This window comes from Tauraco erythrolophus, chromosome 8 (assembly GCF_009769465.1).
Source record: "Tauraco erythrolophus isolate bTauEry1 chromosome 8, bTauEry1.pri, whole genome shotgun sequence".
Lineage (NCBI taxonomy): Eukaryota > Metazoa > Chordata > Aves > Musophagiformes > Musophagidae > Tauraco > Tauraco erythrolophus.
The window spans coordinates 5,565,337-5,587,349 of record NC_141472.1 but is presented as its reverse complement, the minus strand read 5'-3'; the positions used below and the strand labels follow the sequence as shown (position 1 = coordinate 5,587,349).

At 40.6% G+C, this 22,013-nt stretch overlaps 1 protein-coding gene across 3 annotated transcripts in view; it reads right to left on the bottom strand.

The window, feature by feature from the left end:
* Positions 1–2,212: 2,212 nt before the first annotated feature.
* USP40 (ubiquitin specific peptidase 40) overlaps positions 2,213–22,013 on the bottom strand; it is a 34,881-nt gene continuing 15,080 nt past the window's right edge. Inside the window, exons 14-32 of one of the 3 annotated variants that reach the window (XM_086615273.1) lie at positions 21,436–21,520; positions 19,486–19,556; positions 18,034–18,353; positions 16,968–17,094; positions 16,161–16,218; positions 15,424–15,477; positions 13,702–13,790; positions 13,007–13,093; positions 12,183–12,219; positions 10,888–10,952; positions 10,258–10,332; positions 8,188–8,314; positions 6,266–6,360; positions 4,918–5,036; positions 4,469–4,534; positions 4,024–4,234; positions 3,789–3,884; positions 2,845–2,939; positions 2,213–2,422 (exon numbers count right to left, since the gene is read on the bottom strand). In XM_086615273.1, the coding sequence (XP_086471399.1) occupies positions 2,314–2,422; positions 2,845–2,939; positions 3,789–3,884; positions 4,024–4,234; positions 4,469–4,534; positions 4,918–5,036; positions 6,266–6,360; positions 8,188–8,314; positions 10,258–10,332; positions 10,888–10,952; positions 12,183–12,219; positions 13,007–13,093; positions 13,702–13,790; positions 15,424–15,477; positions 16,161–16,218; positions 16,968–17,094; positions 18,034–18,353; positions 19,486–19,556; positions 21,436–21,520 (1,986 nt within the window). In that variant the 3' untranslated portion in view covers positions 2,213–2,313. Of the gene's footprint in view, positions 2,423–2,844; positions 2,940–3,788; positions 3,885–4,023; positions 4,235–4,468; positions 4,535–4,917; positions 5,037–5,648; positions 6,170–6,265; positions 6,361–8,187; positions 8,315–10,257; positions 10,333–10,887; positions 10,953–12,182; positions 12,220–13,006; positions 13,094–13,701; positions 13,791–15,423; positions 15,478–16,160; positions 16,219–16,967; positions 17,095–18,033; positions 18,354–19,485; positions 19,557–21,435; positions 21,521–22,013 lie in introns of those variants that run through there. The other 2 variants (XM_086615274.1, XM_086615275.1) reach the window with 2 other exon arrangements.

Here is a 22,013-nt window from a genome sequence, read left to right as displayed (position 1 = left end):
ACATTAGAAATACTCCAAGATTGGTTCAGTGCAGGCGCTGCTACATTACACTTGAACGAAGGCACATACTCAAATCCCCACGTCAGTACTTGCAATCCGTATTTAAATTTCCCCAAACGTTGTGTCTTCAAGGAGACTACAATTCCTAAAGGTAGGTGGGAAGGTTGAACTCTGTACAGCTGTCCAGCAAGGAGCTGAAGGAAGAGAAGTGACAGCAAAGGAACTGCAATGGGATGGAACAGTCTGCAAACACAACCCTTTCTTGTTTACCTTAGCCAGCAGCACGTGCAATCACTTCTTTAAACCCTGGCTCGTAAGAACACTTGTGGATATGGAAGGAGGTGATGCAAAATAAGATTGGGGAAAGCAATTAGCTGCCCTCACCTCAGACAGAAAAATCTATCCATACAACTAGGATTTCAAGATTCCAGTAAAGCCTACCTACAACCGAAAGAGTGAGGGAATTAAAAATAGCCCCCTCTTGAATGAATCAGCATTCAGAAGCACCTGCTGAATTTTAAAGATATGCGAAGAAATAAACATTAATCATATGCTTCAAGGTGCTTTTCACTACTTTTTTTTTTTGCTGATAGCTGAGAGTGTCAGTTTTTGTCTTCAAGCTGTCTGAAATACCAGAATATTGTTAACCTATAAAAGATAAATGAGAAATCACCTCACATTAGTTAAAATTTTAGTAGTCTGCTGTACTGGCATCTTCTACTACAAAATTTTCTGCACATTCATGAAACAGGTTAAACATTTACAGTAGTTCCCTAAGTAACTTGTATTGCGTCCTCTCATTATTATCACCAATTTAATTCAGGAAACTTCAGGCTATGTTCAGAAGCTATTTTTCAACAACTGCTTTTCTCACTTCACAACAGTTTTCCAGACGTTTGCGCAGTTCAGCAAGGTTCTGTCGTGTGTTTGAGAGCAGACTGCACTTGATATGGCACTCCATTTGCACAGGTTCCCAGCCACGTGACGTGCCACCGCACAGAAATGCTCGTGTGTGATCTTCCACCGTTCCATTTTCACCTTATCATCCACAACATGTTTAGAATTCGATTATAAACAATTAACTCCATTATGAGTTTGGGTTAGTTTGTCAGTACTAGCTGCGCCCAAAGAAAATTTTGAACCTGATGGGAAATCAGGTTATGAAGAGCCATGTACAGTGGGGGAAACAGTTTAAGTATTGTCAGCGTTAGAAAAGTTTCGATAAAGACACTGAGACGTCAACTTCTGGTACACCCTGATTTCTAGATTCAGGGATAAGAAAGATATGGTCTCTCATCAGCTGCTTACACGCATTCTCCATCTTGAGATCCAATCTCACCAGCATTTGGTAAACATTTTACTTAATACTTAAGAACCTTTGATACTGAGTTCAGCTGGCAGTCAGCCACATACATCCCCTTCTGTTACAGAGGCTGCAAGTCAGCTTTGTCACACCAAGAGAAACATTTTCTCAAATGTAACAAAGAATATTAGAACAATTGAGAAGATAAGAAATGAGGGGAAGTCCTCTGAATCAGAGTACTGGCAATAAATACAAGCCTTTTTCCTGAGTGCACTAAAACCCACTTAAGACCAAACATCAGATCTGCCAATTTTTTCTATCCATTTTGTTTGTTAACGAAGCTTATGGACAATAAAAAAGACCTAGCAAGTTTAAAATAAAAGGTTATCCCACTGTTGTTCCATAGCACAAAAGGTCTTCAGGTTTTAGAGATGGGCAGATTCTGAACTTGCTCTTTTTTGAGCCAGTTTAGAACACTTTGTCCAGAGATTTCCACGTTTCCTTCATTCCTGAAATCTGAGCTACTACAGACTTAGGTTTATATATAAAGAGACAAAAGCAAATTCTGATATCTAGTAACTTCAGTGATCAGAGATGGAAAAAAATTCCTAAAAAGAGATGTTTATGACTGCATTAAAACCCCAGGAAACTCTGTAGTGATGGTGCAAGTGGTGCAAGACATCAGGATCTCACACACACACAAAAAAAAAGCATTTAGGGTGATTATAAAATAGTCACCAAAAGGCTATACAATATATTAATCAGCTTTCTCATGGATAAAGTGCATTCACCTAGCCTGAGAATAAGTACCACATTGATAAAGGGATGCTAAAGCACTTCCCCAAAGCAGATTAGAAGAAAATCAGAGTTATCTTCAATCCTATATCCAGTTTGTCTCAGTGATTCTTGAAGATACTTTGGGAAAGACCCTCTGGCTGGTCCAGCTGAGGTACTCCATTCCAATTTAGTACATCGGTAGTATGGTCTGGTCAGCAAATCATCTCCTGGTGCTATCTGAAAACGCCCACGTTGATAGAAAGAGCCACTTCTGGTTTGCGGTGCTTCATATTCAGCTTTTCCTCAGAGAAAACATGGTCCTGTAAGCGTTCAGCTTGACGACTATTAAAAAAAAAAAAGATTAAGACATCTGATATTAGTGTTGAGCCTGAGCACCGACAGCAGCATGAGCCTGGACTGGAACCCAATTTCCAGTTAGTTTTAAAAATGACATTGCAAGCTCACACTTACAGCCTGTGCAGGGCCAGTACAACCAAGGAGCTAATTTTTCACCTCCAGAGGCAGCGACAAACTTTGCAGGGTGTTGCAAGACAAAACACTTCTGGCTCAGTGTAGGAACACGGCACTTAAAGCCAGAATTTTGAATTACCTGATAACTTCCTTCAGGACTACTAGAATTGTGTGCTCTAAGAGCACCCAGCTAGCACTGTCCCAAAAAATTATTCATGTATCAAGCCACTCTGAAAAGCAGCAAAGAACAGTTTGCATATTTCTAAAGAAAAAGAAATGAAAATACCCAATACCTTTTCTTTTTTCCTAACGCAAGCTGCCTTTGTTTCTCTTTTCCTATGTCATCTCTCACTGTGCTGAAGTCTTTAGTGTCATCAAGGAGGAGGTTCTGTTGAGAAAAAGGATTTGGTAGTTTGAGCTTATAATTTTCAGCTATTTCCCACGCCTTGCTCAGTTTAAACCACTGATTTTCAGAACTTTTCCTCTAACTAGTTTTACAGCAGTTAACTAAGCGGCAAAGATTCAAAAAGACAAAAAAAAATTCATCTTTTTGAAGACTGCTCTGTTCAGTTTTTGTATTTAACAGTGAATTTGTCTTAGCGATTTCTCTCAATAGTCTGAGGCATCAGGATAGGACATCAGACTTTTCACATTCTGCTTTAAAACACGAGTACGTTCTTTCAGAGATCTCCTAAATAAGTCTTATTGCCGATTCAGAGCTCAATAATTCAGAGCTGTGTAATTCTTTTTTTAAACAATTAAGTAGATCTGTAATAACTCTTTGGAAAACGTTATGGGTTTAAATTTACAATATGATTTTTAAAAGGCATTGGTTTTGAGTTTAATCCGAGTTGGAAAAAAGCAGACAAGAAAACGAGGGCAAGAAAAAAGATTCAGTTTCTTCTGGATAGTGTTCAAGCACAGAGCAGAAACTGACTGCTTGCACTGGCTGAGCAGCATAAGAGCCTCTAATGTATTGCCCTCTAGTGCCAGTATCGAGACAGAAGGGGAAAAGCATGAAAGTTCAATCAGGTTGATAAAGAACTGGAGAAAAAGAAGAAAAAGCACCAGTAGTAACAAATTTCCTATCCACATAATGTATTGTCCAGATCCACATACCAATACTTTCATAGAGATGCAACAGGATGCAGGAAAACCAGGAAGAAATTAAGACACTGCACAGAGGACAGTGTTTCAACCTAATCCTTGTGCAACAATTAAAGTCAAGCTAATTTACCTTCACCCCAATGATATCTCCATCTTTCAGGTGGTAAGGTGCTGACTGTAAGCTCTCCTGTTTTTTCTTCCGCTTCCTCTTTGAAATTTGCTGTGTCTGAATAAAACCAAAGGAGAAGAGTCATACATGGCAGATTCTGGAAGTCTGCTTAAATATGTTTGCTGAAGAACTGCAGCACAACCCAATGCATGCTCCTCTCAAAACAAAGGTTGGATTCTGTCATTCCAGATCTTACCCAGCTAGATATTGGCAGCCACTCAAATTTTTCAGGGAAGTATTTGGCTATTTCAATTTTATCTACAGGGAGACAAAAGTGAGAAGCCACTCGTTGCCTCAGTGCCCAGGTTGTGCATTCTTTGGAGATATCCCACACCAAATCCGTGGAGTCATAGTAGTCCCTCTCCCCTGGTATGCCCATCTGGACTCGAAGCAGCAGTTCATGAGGACTGTCATCAGGAAGAGAAAATAGACCATTCTTGTGAATCATACTTTCAGAATCCAGAATTCCCAGTTTTCACTCCCTTCTGCCCTCCCTTATTTTTGTTTGTGGAAAACAAAAAATAAGCTCCAAAGTCTTCTGACATCTGAAAACCTGACAGAAAGTACTTTAGTTAAAAGTCGCTCAACTAAGTCTCATCTCAAATGCATTGCTGTAAGAAATAAGAATCTTGAGATCTTACCCTAAATGCTCTTCTTTTTGCAAAGGTTCTATGCAGATTTCCACTCTGGCACCCAGCTTATAGTCACTGAAAACAAAACAAAGATTATACAGGTTTCCAGTCATATATGCTAAGTTTCTGAGTAGAATAAGCACTGTTTTAGTCAAATAGACCTGTGCTTCTCTGGAAAACCAAAGCAAGACGTTACTGGAACAAAAATTAAAAACTTGGAAAAGCACAAAAATTGCATTTAAAACCTTCTAAAATTAAGCTTAGCAGAATAAGCACAGTATGACCTACTCATGCTCACACCTTCCCCTTCTGCAGCGCTCAGCAAAAAAAAAAATCAAAGCAACCAAAAACGAGCTTTCTGTTGACTGAGCTGATTTATTTCCCCACCAATCCATCCCGCGGTCCAGTCAACAGTCAGTCTATTACAATATTATTTGTGTCTCAAATAAGAAACTTACTTGAGTTGCTGCTTGTTGTTTCGTAAAAGCTTGCCTGGGCGCCTACTGTCCACTGTCCATGCTCTGAGAAACGAGGGCAGTGGGATAATCTGCTCCTGGCAGCACGGTAAGGTCAGAGTCTGAAAAAAGAAACATTTCTTCAATAATTTTAGCAGCTAGTCTCCTTGGAAAAAAAGAAAACCACTTGCTTAATTCTCAACGCAATACTGAAGCATTCTGAAATAGGGCGAGGTATTTAGATTTATTCCACACCAGCTCTTGCTTGTGACTTACAGGTAGCAGCTACGATTGACATATTTGCTTTTCAACCTCAAAGCAAGATGGGACTTCACCCCCTCCCCACATTTCTCAACTTAACTTACGTTTCAAAAGTACTGAATTTCTTTTTTTAACCAAAATTTGTACAACTAGGAGGGAATGAGGCTGACAGAATCATCATCCCAATCTCTAGCCAAGTGCTGAGCGAGCTCCTTTAAGCCCTTATCCATGCTACAAGAATTCTCCTTGCTCACAAGATGCAAACGGTCGGTTTTTCATAGCAGTAGTTTGGCAGAGACTGAATCTGATGTCGTACCCAAAGAGTAAGTGTTGGTAGGATCAGAATCAGATGAGATAAACTGCCTGGGAAGTATAAGTAGAACAATCAACTGGCTAAACAACAAAGAGCCTGATGATACAATCGTTTTATGTCTTTTTCTGGTCTGTTTTTTTTTGTTTGTTTGTTGGTTTGGTGGGGTTTTTTTGCTTTTGGGTTTGGTTTTGGCTTTATTTTTGGTTTTGGGGTTTTTTTTGGTGTATCAAAATCATACTTTTATGGTTAAAAAAAGCATAAAAAGGCACCTTAGTTTCTGGCCAAAGAAACTAAGCTATACCTTCCTGAATGACAAACATGACCTCCTGTGCATCAAAAGCAATTCTTTATTCATTAGATTCAACATACAAAAAAAAAAAAAAAAAAAAACAACGCAGAAAACTAATACAGGAACAATGTGGAAATGGAAAAGTGGCTTTTTAGGAAGTGCTTGCATGTGTGTGCTTCTCATGAGTAATTTTTACATTGTGAAATAAAGATAGGGCTGCAAGCCAAAGTTCCAGATGAAGTGCAACAAGGCTTTTGCAGGTCAGGACACATGACAGGTAGAATGGCAACTGCAGGGGACATACTAAGGAAGTCTCTGAGCTACATGCTCCAACTGCCTCTTGGTACTTACCACTGAACATGGCATATAAGCAAATGCCATATCAGAACATACTGGAGACAAGGGAAAAGGAAATAAAAAATAGGTATTAATAGAGCTCAATTAATCACAGTGTTGCTGTACATTTCCAATACAGGAGAACATCTAACCTGCATCTTCAGATCTTCCAAAGAAGCTTCTCCTGCTATTTCTATGCTGCCAGCATAACAAAGATCCATGTCTGTGTGGATGTATTCTGGTGAATCTTTAGATGGGGGCAAGAGGAGAGAGGAAGAAAGAAACAACACAAGAGTCAATACGACTTTGTTTATCGTCTCATGATGTAACAGTCACTTCAAGGTGAGATTTTACCTAGGGAAGGAACCTGACCTCAATTTTTTGGGGAGGGCAGTCCAAGAAACATAATAAACAGGTGATAAAACACATTTTTAGCTGCCAAACGAGAAGGCTTCAAACTGATCCTACATAGCAAACTTTAAAACTAAATTTTAAACCCATTATTCACATTTGTAAACAGCCTTAATTATTGGTTATGACTCTGAAGCGTAGAGTGTGTTGCAAGGAAAGTTAACACTGCTCTTAGATATGCTACTGAAATCATCAGGGGAAAAAGTAAGACTCAGAAGTTTGAGAAAGGACAAAAAACGCAAAGAAAACTTCTAAAAGGAGAGGGGTCCTGCTCTGAAACACAACTCAGTAGCAAAGGAAGAATATTATTTTTCCTGCAGAAAGGAAAATTGGTTTGTTTCCCATTTTCCAATTCACACTTGTCCCCACTTCATTTTCTTCTTCCTTCTCAACTCTCACTTGATTTTCCTACCCTAGCTGGTTTTTGATTTGGATTTGACCTTTAGAAGAAGAAACACAGGTTAAAATACTGTATGTAATGTCTTTTATTCTATGCAAGATCTACTCATCTCTCCTTTTACAGCTTCTCAAAAAGCAACCTAGTCTGAAGTGAATTAAAGGTGGTATTAGCAGTCTGACATTTGAAGCCCATCACCTGTATGCTCTCTGAGTAGATGCTTTACAACATGGCCACTGCCTCAAGCTATGAAGAAGCCATTTTACTTACTAATAACTAAAGTGCCCCAACTTCAAAACATACTGGAGGTCTTGCCCTTGACTAAACATGGCTAAGGAACGTCACAACAGCACCGTCCGGCGTTCGTGGCCTTGTAAAACATTGCATCTGTCTCCTAAGGGGCAGCTTTCACCACAAACTTGCTGGCCTGGTTTCAGCTGGGACAGAGTTAGTTCTTCTTTTTAGCAGCTGGAAGAGCTCGTGGTTTGGTTTTATTCTAAAACTCACTCTGAGAAGAACACTGACAGCGCACTGCTGTTTATAGCTGGCACTGAGACATCAAGGACTTTTCAGCTGCCGTGTTCTTGCCAGTGTGCAGGAGCACAACAGGATAGGGGGGAACATGGCTGGGATGGGGCGTCGACAACTTTCCTTAGGATTTGTACTTAGACTCAGGATTGAGGGCCAAACTGGCCAATGCAGTATTCCATATCATGCAGCGTCATGCCCAGTATAAAATGAGGGTCAGGTGGAAAGAAGGGCCTTTGCTCTGCCAGGGCTCTCACTCCCGGACTCTCGGAGAGCTCGCTCGCTCGCTCTATTCTCGGGCCTCTCACTCATCCGGGATTGCGGTGTCGGGACTTAACCTGTTTTGGGATCATTAGTCCGGGACGGGCCTTAGTCAAGGGGTGGTGAGCAATTACACTGTGCATCAATTTATCATTGTACGTATCTACATATTCATATATTACTAGCAGTATTAGTAGTATTAAACTGCTCTTATCTCAACCCATGGGCCTCTTTCCCTTTTCCCCTTTAATTCTCTTCCCCATGCCCTGAGGGTAGGGGAGGGTGAGCGAGCAGCCGTGTGGAGCTTAGTTGCCAGCTGGCCTAAACCACGACGCTTGCTGAAACTTGTACAGTCACTTATAGGTTTCAGAAGGATTTTAAGGCTTTGGATTAAAATTTTGATATTGACTCAAAGCCCTCAGTGCAATCACAGACACTCAGGCAACACAATTCTTTTCAAAAACTGATCAAGCTCACCTCCTGCAGGAGACACCTGCAAAGCATCCATCTTGCAGATCATCCCATTCACTTGGTCTTGTGCATTCTCTCCGTGTTTCATACGACTTGAAGACTTGAACCACCAGATGGGTATTTTCAGGAAACCCTGAGAAGTGAACAGAAAATGCCAGGTAGCTTACGTGCTGCAATGCAGACAATGAAAAACGTTACCTTCATCTCAAGAAGGAAAAGTCTGGTTCAAACCTGAACTTTTGTAAAGGCACTGGCATTCATCTACGATCATACATCCTCAACTCTTACTTCCTACGTTTACAGGGACTAGAGTTTTATGTAATCTACACAAGGAGTAAAGATCGGATGCTTTAAGAGCAATATTTGTGAAGAACTCCAAAATTTGCTGGAGAAACTGGGAATCTCGTAACACTCTGCAGAAAAGCTTTGGCATGAGAATCACGAAAACACAATCTATGTGAAAATACAAGTTCAGAGGGAAGGAGTTGATGGAAATGGAGACAGGCATAACACAGCCTGTGATGATCCTACTAGATGATCTTTAAGGTCTCTTCCAACCCAAACCATTCTATGGCTCTACAATTCTACAAGAAAGCTGGAGAGGGACTTTTTAGAAGGGCATGTACTGATAGGACAAGCAGTAATGGTTTTAAACTGAAAGAGGGGAGATTTAGATTGGATATAAAGAAGAAGTTCTTCACTCTGAGGGTGGTGAGGCACTGGAACAGGTTGCCCAGAGAAGCTGTGGCTGCCCCATCCCTGGAAGTGTTCAAGGCCAGATTGGATGAGGCTTTGGGCAACCTGGTGTAGTGGAGAGTGTCCTTTCCCATGGCAGGGGGGCTGGAACTAGATGGTCTTTGAGGTCCTTTCCAACCCAAACCATTCTATGATTCTATGACAGAAGTCATGCCCTCAGAGGGCCACCAAGGTCCCTGGGGCCTGGAGGTGGGGTTCCTTCAGTCTGAGGATGAGGGTGGTTGAAGATGAAACCAGACCCTCCACATCAGTGCACAAAGAACAGCAACAGATCAAGCAAAGAAGTTAAGAAACAGCTGTTCCTCTGGTGAAGCAGAAGACCACAGGTCTGTCAGAAAGAAGTGCTGGCCTTCAGCATTAAGGTCCCCTCTAGCTGCCTCATTAGCAATATTTTTCAAGATTGTTTATTGCCTAATTGTAAAAAAACCCCAAACAATAAAACAAGAAAAAGAATAGTAAAGATGCTTTCTTCCTCTCTTATTTGGTTCTCCAGTGACTGCACCTGGAATCCTCTGTCCCCTCCTGCTCTCCCCAGCCCAGGAAGAAAGACATTGATGGGTCGGGGTGGGCCCAGCCCAGGACCTTGGAGATGGTGAGGGGCTGAGGCGGCAGAACCCGAGGGCAGGCTGAGGGAACTGCCTCTGGTCATGAGCGTGGTGAGACACCGGAGCAGGCTGCCCAGAGAAGCTGTGGATTCCCCATCCCTGCAAGTGTTCAAGGTCAGGTTGGACAGGGCTTTAAGCAACCTGATCTAGTGAAAGATCGGAACCAGGTGATCTTTAAAGGTCCCTTCCAACCCAAACCGTCCTATGATACTGCTTGAGTATCAAGGAATCCTTCCATTTGTGCAACCTTCGCTGACCTGGTGGTCTCCCCATAGGGCCCTCCATTTTTAAACACCATCCTCAGCACAAATCTCAACTGAAGGCAAACACTTAAGTTCCTCTATTTTTATCATTTTGTGAGGAAGTAGTAGTATAAGAGTTGTGCCTTCGCAAGAATCTTGCATGCCAGAAATACTGATTTCCCTCCAGATCTGTCAACTTTAACACACTTCTAGGCAAAGAAACTGCAGTGGGCAAGCTTTTTACTACAGAAATTGAAAGAAGAATAAGTATAGGCAGACTAAGAATATTATAAATGTTGACTGAAATCAAAAAAGCCATAAAACTACAAAAAGCATTATTCATAATTGCCGACCAGAATTTTTCCAATGGAAGTATTTTTAAAATAAGCAAAAGAAAAAAAAAGAAACTACTCTCATATTCAAATCTGCAGACACCATTGACTGATTAAAGAACACCATGTCCCTCGTTTTACCTTTGGCGGAAGCTTTCCTTCAGTTATAACCAAAGTATCTCCTCTGCAGACATTAAGTTCCTTCAGAGTGGCGTTCTGTAGGAAGAGAAAGCCCAGTACATTTGTAAATCTATGTGTTCTTACGCTTTGTTTCCTAGAGTAGATGTTGGTGGGTTTTTTTAAGCCATGCCTGCCAAAGGTCCAAGGTCTTTTGCTTTTCCACCACAGAAATATCCAGTCGACATCCACCGCTTGGAGACAACTTTGCGGCAGCACGCAAGCAGTGCACCTACAGGAGTCCTTCCAGAGCATCCCATTGAGCTCTGGATTTCCTGTGCCCTTCCATGTCTCACCAACTGTCACCTCACGCGTTTTTGTAGATGTATCTTTAAGGCATGGTAAGCTTAGACTTTAGGAAAAACTATGTCGTTATGGCTTAACTCTAGTCCCTGAAAATAAGATTTCCAGTTTAACCACAGGTATCCCAACACTGTTTTCCTAAGGCCCTGTGAAAACAAAACAGTGTGTGCACTAATGTAGCACACACACAAACACCACGTGTTTGCTTTAATGCAGCTCTCTACAGGGAACGTCTCTACAGAAAAATGGAATAAACTACCACATGATTCAAGCCAAAAATAGGATTCTTACTTCCTGACTTAATGCTTCCCCTGCTTCATAGCACCAATCAATCCTTCTCAAATGCCAGTTGTCACCTATCAAAAAACAAAAACATACATATGGAAACCTAATTAGCCAAGAATGCTGTTTCAAAAAAACATTACAAACCTCTTAATAAATGCTAAGGTGTTCTTTTGCTTGTTTTTTGTTTGTTTTCCAAACACAACTCTGACAAATTGAACAACGCACCACCTTCATGTCCTTCCCCAGAACCTAGGAACACTTTGCTGTATGGAAATGGTCTTCTCTTACTTGTATAAGTGTCTCTCCCTCACCTAACCTAATTAATTTCCCTGGTTTATGAGGAAAGCAAAGAAATTTCCAAATTCCTATGTCAATATATCATTTGAATCAATGACAGGCTCCTTAAAATGAAAACTACACTACAAGGAAAAATTCACCTTCCCCTCTCTAACTGTCCACCACCAGGAGACTTCATGCTAGAGAAAAGGAAAAAAAAAAAAAGATGGTGTAGTACACGAAGTACAATCCTTCAGATTTAGCACCTATATCTAAAGTGCACCAAGCACAGCAGGAAAAATACAATTGAAACTTGTTCACTTGACCAAAATAACTGATGAAGATGCACTTTGACTCTCGTAACTTAAAGAAAAATGAAAAAGAAAAAAAAAAAGCAAGTCCAGAAAGAATCTTATCAATAAATTCTGTGGGGGGGAAAAGACCTTGCAGTCTTTTTAAACAATAAGAACACCAAAATCCACTGAAGATATTCAATATTCAGCCAGGAAATTCATGTGTCATGCTAGTGCTGTCTGTATCTTTTCCATCATCCTCATGTAAAAGCTTAGTAACAAGAACTGCTACTGCTCAGATTCCCAAATTAATGGCCAAACTCTGATTTCATTTTGAGTAACTTGGTTTTGCAAAGTGACCACAAATAATTTTTTTACAGTTAATCTCATGCAGTGGTTCCCACTATGATAGCAAATCTTGTCAAAACAGCCAGACACCTCCACCTGCACATGCACCCAAGCAAATAGTCTAGGAACTGTGGATTTTGCCATGTTTTGATTAAATATAAAGCTTCAAACTGATCTTCACGAGCAACTGCACAGCCAGCTTTTATCAGAGCGAGACTGCAAGTTTAGCAGTTTATCATTCTTTCCCCTCCTCATAGTACAATGACACATACATCAGGGATAACAAAACTTACGACTTGTAAGTTTTAGGGTAGCAAGAGCTGTCTTAGAAATCTGGAAATTTCTTTTAAAAAAATCATTAAGTAACAGTATAATACAACTAACCTGATAATCCAGATTTTTCCAGCATTAAATTTAGACACTGAAAAGAGAAACATACAGTGAGACTTGTCTCAATGCATAGGTTGGGAAATAAAGTTTTCAGCAAATCTGCACTAGAATTTTCTAACATAAAGACTGAGTGAGAGATTCCTGGACAATTCCTAAAGACAACAGAATTACACAGACATGGTGAATTTGAGCTATATATCAAAACCCATCAAGTGTGAGATAGTTTCAGGGAAGACATTTACTATGTCAGGTGAGTCAACTTTTCCAAACTGTTAAAAAGAAATCCATGCTGTCAGTTTGTTGCTTTACTTGAACACATTCTGTCCCAGAGTTCGAAAATGCACCTTTTAAGCCTGCAAACTCAACACTTTCCAGCCACTACTCGTAGATGTTGGCACTCTGTGCCATAAGTCTGGATTGGCAGTACCGAGAACTGCTTCTTTCGCTCTGTGCACAGTTCTTCCTGACTCCTCTCACTCCAATTCTGTGCATTCAGAGCTTGATGAACTACACGAGAATCGTGGCAGGCTCTGCCATGATCGTGCACCATGCTGAGGACTGCTGTGTATAAAAGGAACGGCAGTCAGGCACGAAGCAGCCAGGCTATGTTCATTTTGGGCAAAAAGCAAGGATGTCTCTTTACTACTTGGTGAAAGATGAAGTCATTCTTCCCCACTGGCCTTTTGGAGTTGAAACACTTCCTTTGCCTCGGTGTCTCCTGATGACCTGAAGTGACGCGCGGGTATAAGGCAAAGTTCTCCAGGAGCAGGAGACCTGACCCAGGCATGACAAAAACTTTTACAAGCAGCTAGACTTACCTCTTTGACAGAGGCAGTCTCTTCCACAACTATCTCCATCTCAGGCCTTGTGTTTTGGTCACCCCCAACAACAAAATATAAGAAAAGCTAAAAAAAAAAAAGTATAAGTTATCAGAATACATATTTAAGGTGGGAAATACCATGAAATACCCTTAATGCACACATATATGAGCTATTGCAAGCCCCCCATCAATCAGCACTGAAACTCCTTTGGGCTAACGCAAACAATCTAAGCAGCACGATCAGACGAGCATATGTAACTGAATTATGGCCATCAGCAGAGCTCCATTAACCAGCTGTACATGTTCTTAGCCTGATGCAAGTGACACCTACAGCCTGCCAGCACTCTGATCTCTAGAAATACACAACCATTTTTTTTTCTGGCGTATTTACAACTCGTAGATATCAAGAACAGTGTTTCCCTGTCCTTACTTTATGCTTTTTATAATATCTGCACACCAGAGCACAGAAGATAGATAGCCACAAACAAATGACAAATGATTTAGCGTTAGCCATACGAGCTATATGAACTGTTGCAAATGAGATAAATGGTGTGAGCCTTCACGCCGACATGCATAATTCTCAGTGTCACCAAGCACTTTTTCCCATGCCATTTACAACCATTACAAGAGCAAAGAGAGGACTACCTGAAATACTGGGAAATGTGAACAGCACAAGGTATATATGAACTATACCTGAGTGGAAGTTGGAGCCTTCCCATGACACAGCCCTAGCAAGCTTCCCATTTTCAATTCCGCTTCCTTGACAGTATAGTCCTCAGGCACTTCAGGAAGAACAAAAACATGGAGAACATAAGCTGCTGTTTCCTGAAAATATCCATTCTATTATGCTGCTCTTTAGAATAAGATAAAAATATTCAGTGACATTTAGAGAACTTCATTTCCACAGTGCTGACATCAGATGTGTAAGCCCTGTATGACTAGAGCAAAGCAACGTTTGTATAAAGGTTCCTTCCCACCATCCCTTGTAAATGGGGTGATAGAAGAATTTGGGTTGGAAGGGATCTTTGTAGGTTGTCTCGTTCAAATCTCTGCTCAAAGCAGAACCAGCTCTGAAGGCAGATCAGTGCACTCTGAGCTTTTTCAAGTCAAGCTCTGAATACCTCCAGGCATGGACATTCCCCAGCTTGCCAGGGCTCTGTGTCTAGTGTTTGACTATTCCTTTCAATCCCCACTGTACCCAGCTGGAATTTCCCTTGCTGAAACTCACGCCTGCTGCCCCTAATGCTTTCCATGTGCACCTCTGAGAAGAATCTGGCTCTGCCTTCTCTATAGGTCCATGTTAAACAGTTAAAGACAGCAATTACTGCTCTCCGCCTCACCAAGACTCTTCCTCTTCAGGCTAGAAAAACCCAGCTACCCTCCTGTCTCATATGTTCCAGCTCCCAGACGCTCTCCTCTGTACTGACTCTCGTTTGTAAGGGCTTCCTTCTCATGCTGGAGAGCCCCCAAAATGGACACAACACTCCAGATGATGTGTGACAAGCAGTGAACGGAGGGGAATTAATCTCTCCTTGGCTTCCTGGCTATGTTTTACTAATGCAATATATCAGCGAAACAGCCAAGTCACAGAAAGTGTTTCCCAGCAAGCACAAAGCCAATCCACTCAGTTTCTCACCACTGTCCCAACAACGGCAAAAGCAAAGCTGGGGGTCCTTTTCTGCTGAACATTTGCCATCAGGAGGACAGTTATACAGTCACGGATGGAATCACATGTTCATCTTAAATCAAAGAGCAGGCTATGGCATGAACGTGTTCCTCCACTCTTATGGAAGCAGGAATCCACACATTCAGTGTGCTTCATATGCCAGACACAAGTTGCCTTCTCATAGTAAACAGGAACCTAACAGTGCTTCCTCCATCACCACAGGACTCAAGTTTGCTGCTCAAGTTGTTCCCAAATCCAACCTTGCACATCAATACTCTTAAGGAATACATTTAGTTCATTTTATTTCGGGAAATAGAAGTTAGAAAAACATGGAACAATTACTGTTTCCTGGAACATCTAGAAAGTTGCTCTCTAACGTATTAAAAGATTCAAAACAGACCATTTAGAGACTCTTCAATTAAGTATGGGAAGCAGAATTTTTCTGTTAATTCCCACAGTCTTGAAGCATGTGGCCAGTGGTCAATAAACAACAGCAGGTATGCTAATCAGTTTTACTCATTACGAACGCCAAGTAATAAACCAAGCTGAAAATTTATGTTTAACCTCTTGCTTTGTATTGGTACTGTTAATAACTGAAACTTGGAAAAAAAACAACACACAACTGCTTCAGTTAAGCCTGGAAATTAGTGAAGTTATGTGTGCGTGCTTCTCCCAGGAAAGGACAAAGGGAAGTTTAAAGTCTCCCAACTGAATTTCTTACAGAACAACAAGTAAATGAACAAACTTACCTGGAGAAAGAAGTTTCCCATTTCCACTAACAGGTCTAAGACAGCTGTCATTTGCTGTAACAAAAAGGGCAGGAAAGAGATAGCTGTATTAAATAATTCAATTAAGAAGAAAATTGGCTCAGAAGTTTAGTCAGGTAACATATTTATGATTAATGAAAACAACAGGTTCCCTTAGAGGCCTCCCTCTGGAGGTATTATATCAAAAGTACAATTGGAGAGAGATTCCTAGAGACTTCATGAACAGTCGTAGTTTTTATCCTTTCAGTGAAAGATTACTTTCTCTTTGAAGCCAGATGTTAGCCACAATCAGTAAAACACTCCAAAGCTGACCAAGTGCTTCAAAAGGCATCAACAAAAGCTTTAAAGAAAGAAAACTGAAATGTCTTAAAGAAAGGAATAAAGTAAAAAAAAAAAAAAAAAAATTCTTCCATTCTTAGCGCAATACTTTCATAAGATGACATGGTTATTCCTACTCAAACAGCTTCTGAAAAACAAGACCTTCATAAAATGTGTTTTAATCAAGACTTACACCAATTTATTTTTGTAAACTATGAAATCCAATAATTTTATTCAAAGTTAGATGAATTTTAAAGTCCTTTGCACTCTTTTTCTTCCCCCCAAAAAACCTTGTAACAACAATAGATTTGCTGTTTTGAATAGACTGATGCAAAATGCAGAAAGCCAGCCAGTAAATTCTAACATTATCAGATCTAAATGTAAAGCAGCTGAACACTTACCTAGCTCCTCCTCTAGCTGAAGCTCCCGTATTGCTTTCATTTTGATATCTGACATCACCTAAAAGAAAGAAATATTAACACTTTTAATATCCAACACCAGTAACACATCTGCTCTTCAAATGCCAGTCCACAATAGGCAGCCTTCACTTGAAACGCATCCTGGTTATGTTCTCATTCCTGTTAATACCAAACACAGCTAAGAAAACATTTCCTTAACATTATCATACCAAATATATATAATAAATCAATGTACTGACATCGTAACACATTTGTGGAAATCTTCCTTAAGAACGGTATTCCCAAGAAAATAAAGTGGTATTTAATTTTTGGATGTATCAAAAGACTAATCACAAATAGTAATTTTGTGACCAAAACTAAATGGTACTTCATATTTTCTGTAACAGGAAATAATTTAAAAAGTAGAAAAGGCATTAGAGATTCCCACCCCTTGGTGAAAACTAGCAATATTTTTCTATCCTATGCTGAAAGCAAGAAATAATGCTTTCCTCCTCTGTTAGCTTTTACTGACATAGCCTCACCAAGCACACATTTACAGCATGGTCTGAAAGAAAATTGATTCACACCAAAACACAGTAACATAGACTGCACTGGTTTAAGTTACGAGCAGAGCAGCCTTCTTACACAGCAAAGTATTCCAGTAACAGTAACTCCAAGTTGCACACTGTTTTCATCACAGAACTTCAGCCCTGAGGCCAAATCCACTCCCTATTAATCGGCCTAAGTGCACTGGCCAAGCTTTTCAGGAAAACAGTCTGTGTTATATCTCTGAACAATCAGACTCCTTACTGTTTCAATAGTGGCAGTAATTTTAACGTGTTTCTCTTCATCACCCGTTCTGCAGAAGTTTTTAACTTGGAGCCAGCTGATGTCATATGTAAAAGCAGTCAAATTGCCACTTGACACATTCACAAAGCTGTAAAAGAGCAGTGCAAAGACAGTCAAAGACAGGAAAACTACACGTTGCCTGGTCTAGATCCCTAAATACCAAAGCTCTCAACTAAACTGATAATGCCTAGGTCATTAATAGTGATAGCGTGTCACCGAGTAAGAATCAGAGGCCTCAGGCAGCATCCAGGCACCTCTGGGCTGAGTATGCCAGTAAAAAATATGTTTTGATAACCAGTTTTCAATGGGGCTTGAGCTTCTGAAGGCACTTCACAGCCTAAGTCACTTTATGAGACTGGATTTAAGGCTTCTGGAAAAAATATGGTAAAAGCATACCTAGTCATAACTAAAATTTGAGATTTTCCTATGTCCCTGCTACTGTATGTAACCACAGAAACAGTTCTTGATGAAGCACCCTCTCACTGCTTGATTTAATCTCGATTTTTCAGTACTGTTTCAACTGGGAAGTGTCAGAATTTACACCACAAGCACACATACGTGTCTCTGAAAACAGGAACCTACCCTCAGGGCTATAGATCGGGAAATGAAATGAGACCAGAAATTTGTCCTTGGCAACTTTAGATTCAACTGGGAGGTTCGGCAGAGCTGCATACTCTCATGATACTGCTCTGTTCTCTAATCCCACCAAGTCCCTCAGAGAAGCACGCAGCTCAAACCTGAGGAATTCAGGTTATGCCAAAGAGGTGCCAGCACACTGGGTACAAGTTGTTCTCACTCGTTTTTTCCCTTTACAAGTGTAAGTCAAAGGATGTGACTGCATCTGTACTTCATGAGTGAAGAAATATCTAATAGTTAAGTATCTGATCCCCAAAATTTAAAAATTACATTACCTTGAATTAAAAAGCTCCAAGTAACAATTATCTAAAAGAATATAGCTCGAAAAACTTAAACAGACTTTGCTAAAATTGCTTTTTTGTTTAACTACACTTGTATTCAAAACGGTTACCTCTGGTCATGGCTGTCTAAGACTAGTATTGAGCACCCATCTGTCAGACCAACACTTTTGACTGTTTCCTTCATATCTTCTTCAAGAAAAACTTCCCAGTTCTTGGCTTCCTTATCTGGTCCCAAGCCATTCTTTAGAATGATTCCTCCTGACGGTGCTAAGGCTCTGCGCAGATCACCCAGCTTTGTGCTGCATGAAAAGACGTGCTGCGATTCCGTGAAATGCTGACCCTTCCCTCCTTCGTTATGCTCCGCTAAACGAAGAACATTTACGACCACAGGTTCATGATCAGGGCCTGTCATCACCTTTGTACCACCAACCTGAAGTAAGGAATGCAACATTTATGCTGTGGTGAACCATAAAATACAGAAGAGGCAGAACAGCAATAAATGACAACAATAAAATCATTGAGACAAAAAGATAGACCCTCTCTCCTCATTAGAAATAAACCACCTTTGACCAAATCCCTACTGAACAAACAGCTAAAGCAACTCAAAGTTGTTTGGAAGAGAAAGCATAATGCTAAAGTCCATTACAAGTCTGCACGTGTAACAAATATACTGGTAACAGTAGCAGGGAAACCAGTAGACATTGGGTTTTAAGATTAATAAAGGAATTTAGCCCTCCAGGATATTAAAGAACTACCCAGAAGTGTGACTGAAGCAGATCAAGAGACTTAGATTTTAAAATCTGGCTGTTCTGATATTCAACCTAGGCAAAGAATACAGTTCTTTGCCAACGACAGTTTAACCACGTGGGAAGCTGGAGTAATGAAGACCATACCAAAAGTACAACCAAGACAAGAACGATTCTGTTACTAGATGTTTTGTTTTGGTTTTGGGTTTTTCTTGATAAATCAGACAGAAAATGTATACTTTTACAACAAAAATATTTTAAAAGTAATATCCTATTCCATTACAGAGACGGAATAAAATGCTGTGTTGCACAACCACTGAGGCAAGCATTTGAAAGTTATGCAGAAGCCTTAATACTAAAAGGCAGATGCAACACTAGCAAAGGGGCACAGTATTTCAGGGAGACCATACACAGAAGTAGTCATTGACAGGTCTAATTTTATATGTGGAATGATTCACTACAAGGCATAAGTTTTTGTTATTGCATTACTATCAACTGACCTCCTTCCAAGGATGTTTTCAGAATATACTCCAATGGAACTGGCATTGGATATCTACAGGCACCTATTGACTGACCATATCAGACTCTGCAAAGTATAATTCTATTTATAATTTTATCAAGCAACACAATGTACATCACACAAGCTATACTGACAAAGTATTCCAGATGAAGCTGAAGCAGTGTCCCCAAAGCCAACACCGGTATGTCAGTAGCGCATCTACAGAACAGATCAGTATTTCCAAAAATTGGAAATGTCTGGAGAAGGCATCTTATCTCTTCAGAATTAATAAAGAGAGAGGGTATTTGGTTCTTTACCTCTTTCCCATTCCACACAAAAACGTCTGCTCCATCAGCCAGCCCGATGCCATCAAGCGTCAGCTCATCTCCTAAAAAGAGGGAAATCATCAAGTTCTTCCTCGCCAGCAAAACAGACAAGCAGGGTCAGCTGGTAAACTGAAACATGCTGGCACGTCCTACTCTGGCTCCAGTGTATCATTACAAAAGCTGCTGCGTGGTCAGCATTTACGGTGGGTAAGTTAGGGTTCACTCCTGCAGCAAGAGCTACACAGGTGGGGACACATCCCTACAGCACTCTCACTGAGTAAAGAGGGCTGCAGAACAAAGGTTTCAACTCAATTTCCCTGTAAACTGAGGCCCAAGTTAGCACTTGGCAAAGCTGCTTGGTCAGGATTATCTCCATGAGATTTAACAGTGAATCAATAGATCTAAACTAAAAAGGTTGGATTTAATAAGTGAGTTACACACTGTATATTCCAAAGCCCAGTCTTTGAAATGCTAATGCCCACGTTGCAGTTTCTTCTACCTTCCTACCATAAGTCACAGAATCACAGAATGTTAGGGATTGGAAGAGACCTCAAAGGATCATCTAGTCCAATCTCCCTGACGGAGCAGGACCACCTAGATCAGATCACACAAGAACGCGTCCAGGCGAGTTTCGAACATCTCCAGAGAAGGAGACTCCACAGCCTCTCTGGGCAGCCTGTTCCAGTGTTCTGTTACCCTTACTGGGAAGAAGTTCTTCCTCATGTTTAAGTGGAACCTCCCATGTTCCAGCTTATATCCATTTCCCCTTGTCCTATCATTGCATGCCACTGAGAAGAGCCTGGCTCCATCCTCATGGCAGTCACCCTTACACATTTATAAACATTAATGAGGTCCCCCCTCAGTCTCCTCTTCTCCAAGCTAAAGAGACCCAGCTCCCTCAGCCTTTCCTCATAAGGGAGATGCTCCACTCCCTTCATCATCTTTGTGGCCCTGCGCTGGACTCTCTCCAGCAGTTCCTTGTCCTTCTTGAACTGAGGGGCCCAGAACTGGACACAATATTCCAGATGCGGCCTCACCAGGGCAGAGTAGAGGGGGAGGGGAATCTCTCTCGACCTACTCACCACACCCCTTCTAATACACCCCAGGATGCCATTGGCCTTCCTGGCCACAAGGGCACATTGCTGGCTCATGGCCATCCTGCTGTCCACCAGGACCCCCAGGTCCCTTTCCCGTGCTGTTCCCCAACAGTTCCGTCCCCAAGTCAGATTCAGATTTTTTTAAAGTCATTGTTACGTAAAGAGCTGTACCAGCATCTGGAGGAATATTTACAGAAGCTCAACGTGCCTCTGTATTTTGATGTAAAATCATGGAAAGATGGGTTATGTTCTGGTAGAACCCTAATTTTCTGAAACAGACCACAAAGACTATAAAATTTTAAAATGCCTGAATAGGCTTTTGAAGACTAACACCCAGAATTGCATAACAATACAAAGCTGGAGACAGAACTCATTATTTTAAAGTACTAATGTACTCTTAATAAATTAATGTACTCATTATGTAAGCATTTTCCTTTACAAAACTCCTACTTCAGCTTAAGTCCAATCTACATTTTTCTTTAACGTCACCCTGGCTCCTCTCTCCTACCCTCTCCTCTACCTACCAGGTAAATACTACGAAAGCAAACATTCATAAGCAAATCAAGGTCAAAATACAGACTGATAAACTTTTGTCAGCAAATGTGTTTAACTTGCGTAAGATCTAGTCTTCCACTTCACCACGAAGATTACATGGAAAAGTCCCAGAAACCTTCACTTCACTAATAAGAGTGTCCTAAATAACAGCAGTGGACTTGCTTGTAAGTTTGAGTTTGAAGAGTGTTCCGTAATACACGTCTCCAAGATGTTTTACACATGAAATCCTCGTTATCTGCAGTAAATACAACATGTAGGTAACACAAAGCCTTGTACGTAGTAGTCTTACCGTCAAGTATCTGGTAAAGATGCAGTCCTGCTGGTAAAGGCTTGGCAATACTGAGAATCATGTCTCCTTCCCAAGATTCCAACATCTAATTGGGAAGAATAAATAAATACACATATAAAAAAACAACAGCAAGCAATAACTCGCATCACTCAAAATTACAACTTTGCTGAAAGCTGTTACAGCCTGGCTACCAAGCTCACTTTGACACTTAACAAGTCACAGTTATTTATTTCAACAAGCCTAATAACACGGAAAATAGTTAAGCCTTTGGGACTTGGCCTTTCAGACTAGTCACCAGAGAGACAAAAACAAAGATTCAAGTGGACACTAATCAAAGGTTGTGAGGTAGAGGAAAAGCAAACAATGGTTCCTGACATTAAGTTAGCTTTGATTTAGATATCTATGAAAAAGCATTTTACAAATATTCCTTTAACACAGTAGAGAATAAACGCAAAGATACCACACTTAGTGGTTAAGCTAAATATTTCTTTTAACTAATTTGCTTTTTTCTTAAACTACTCTGATTATCTCCTTTTAAAGCCAGCTAGGTCCTTGAAAACACAAAGGCAAACCTGTCA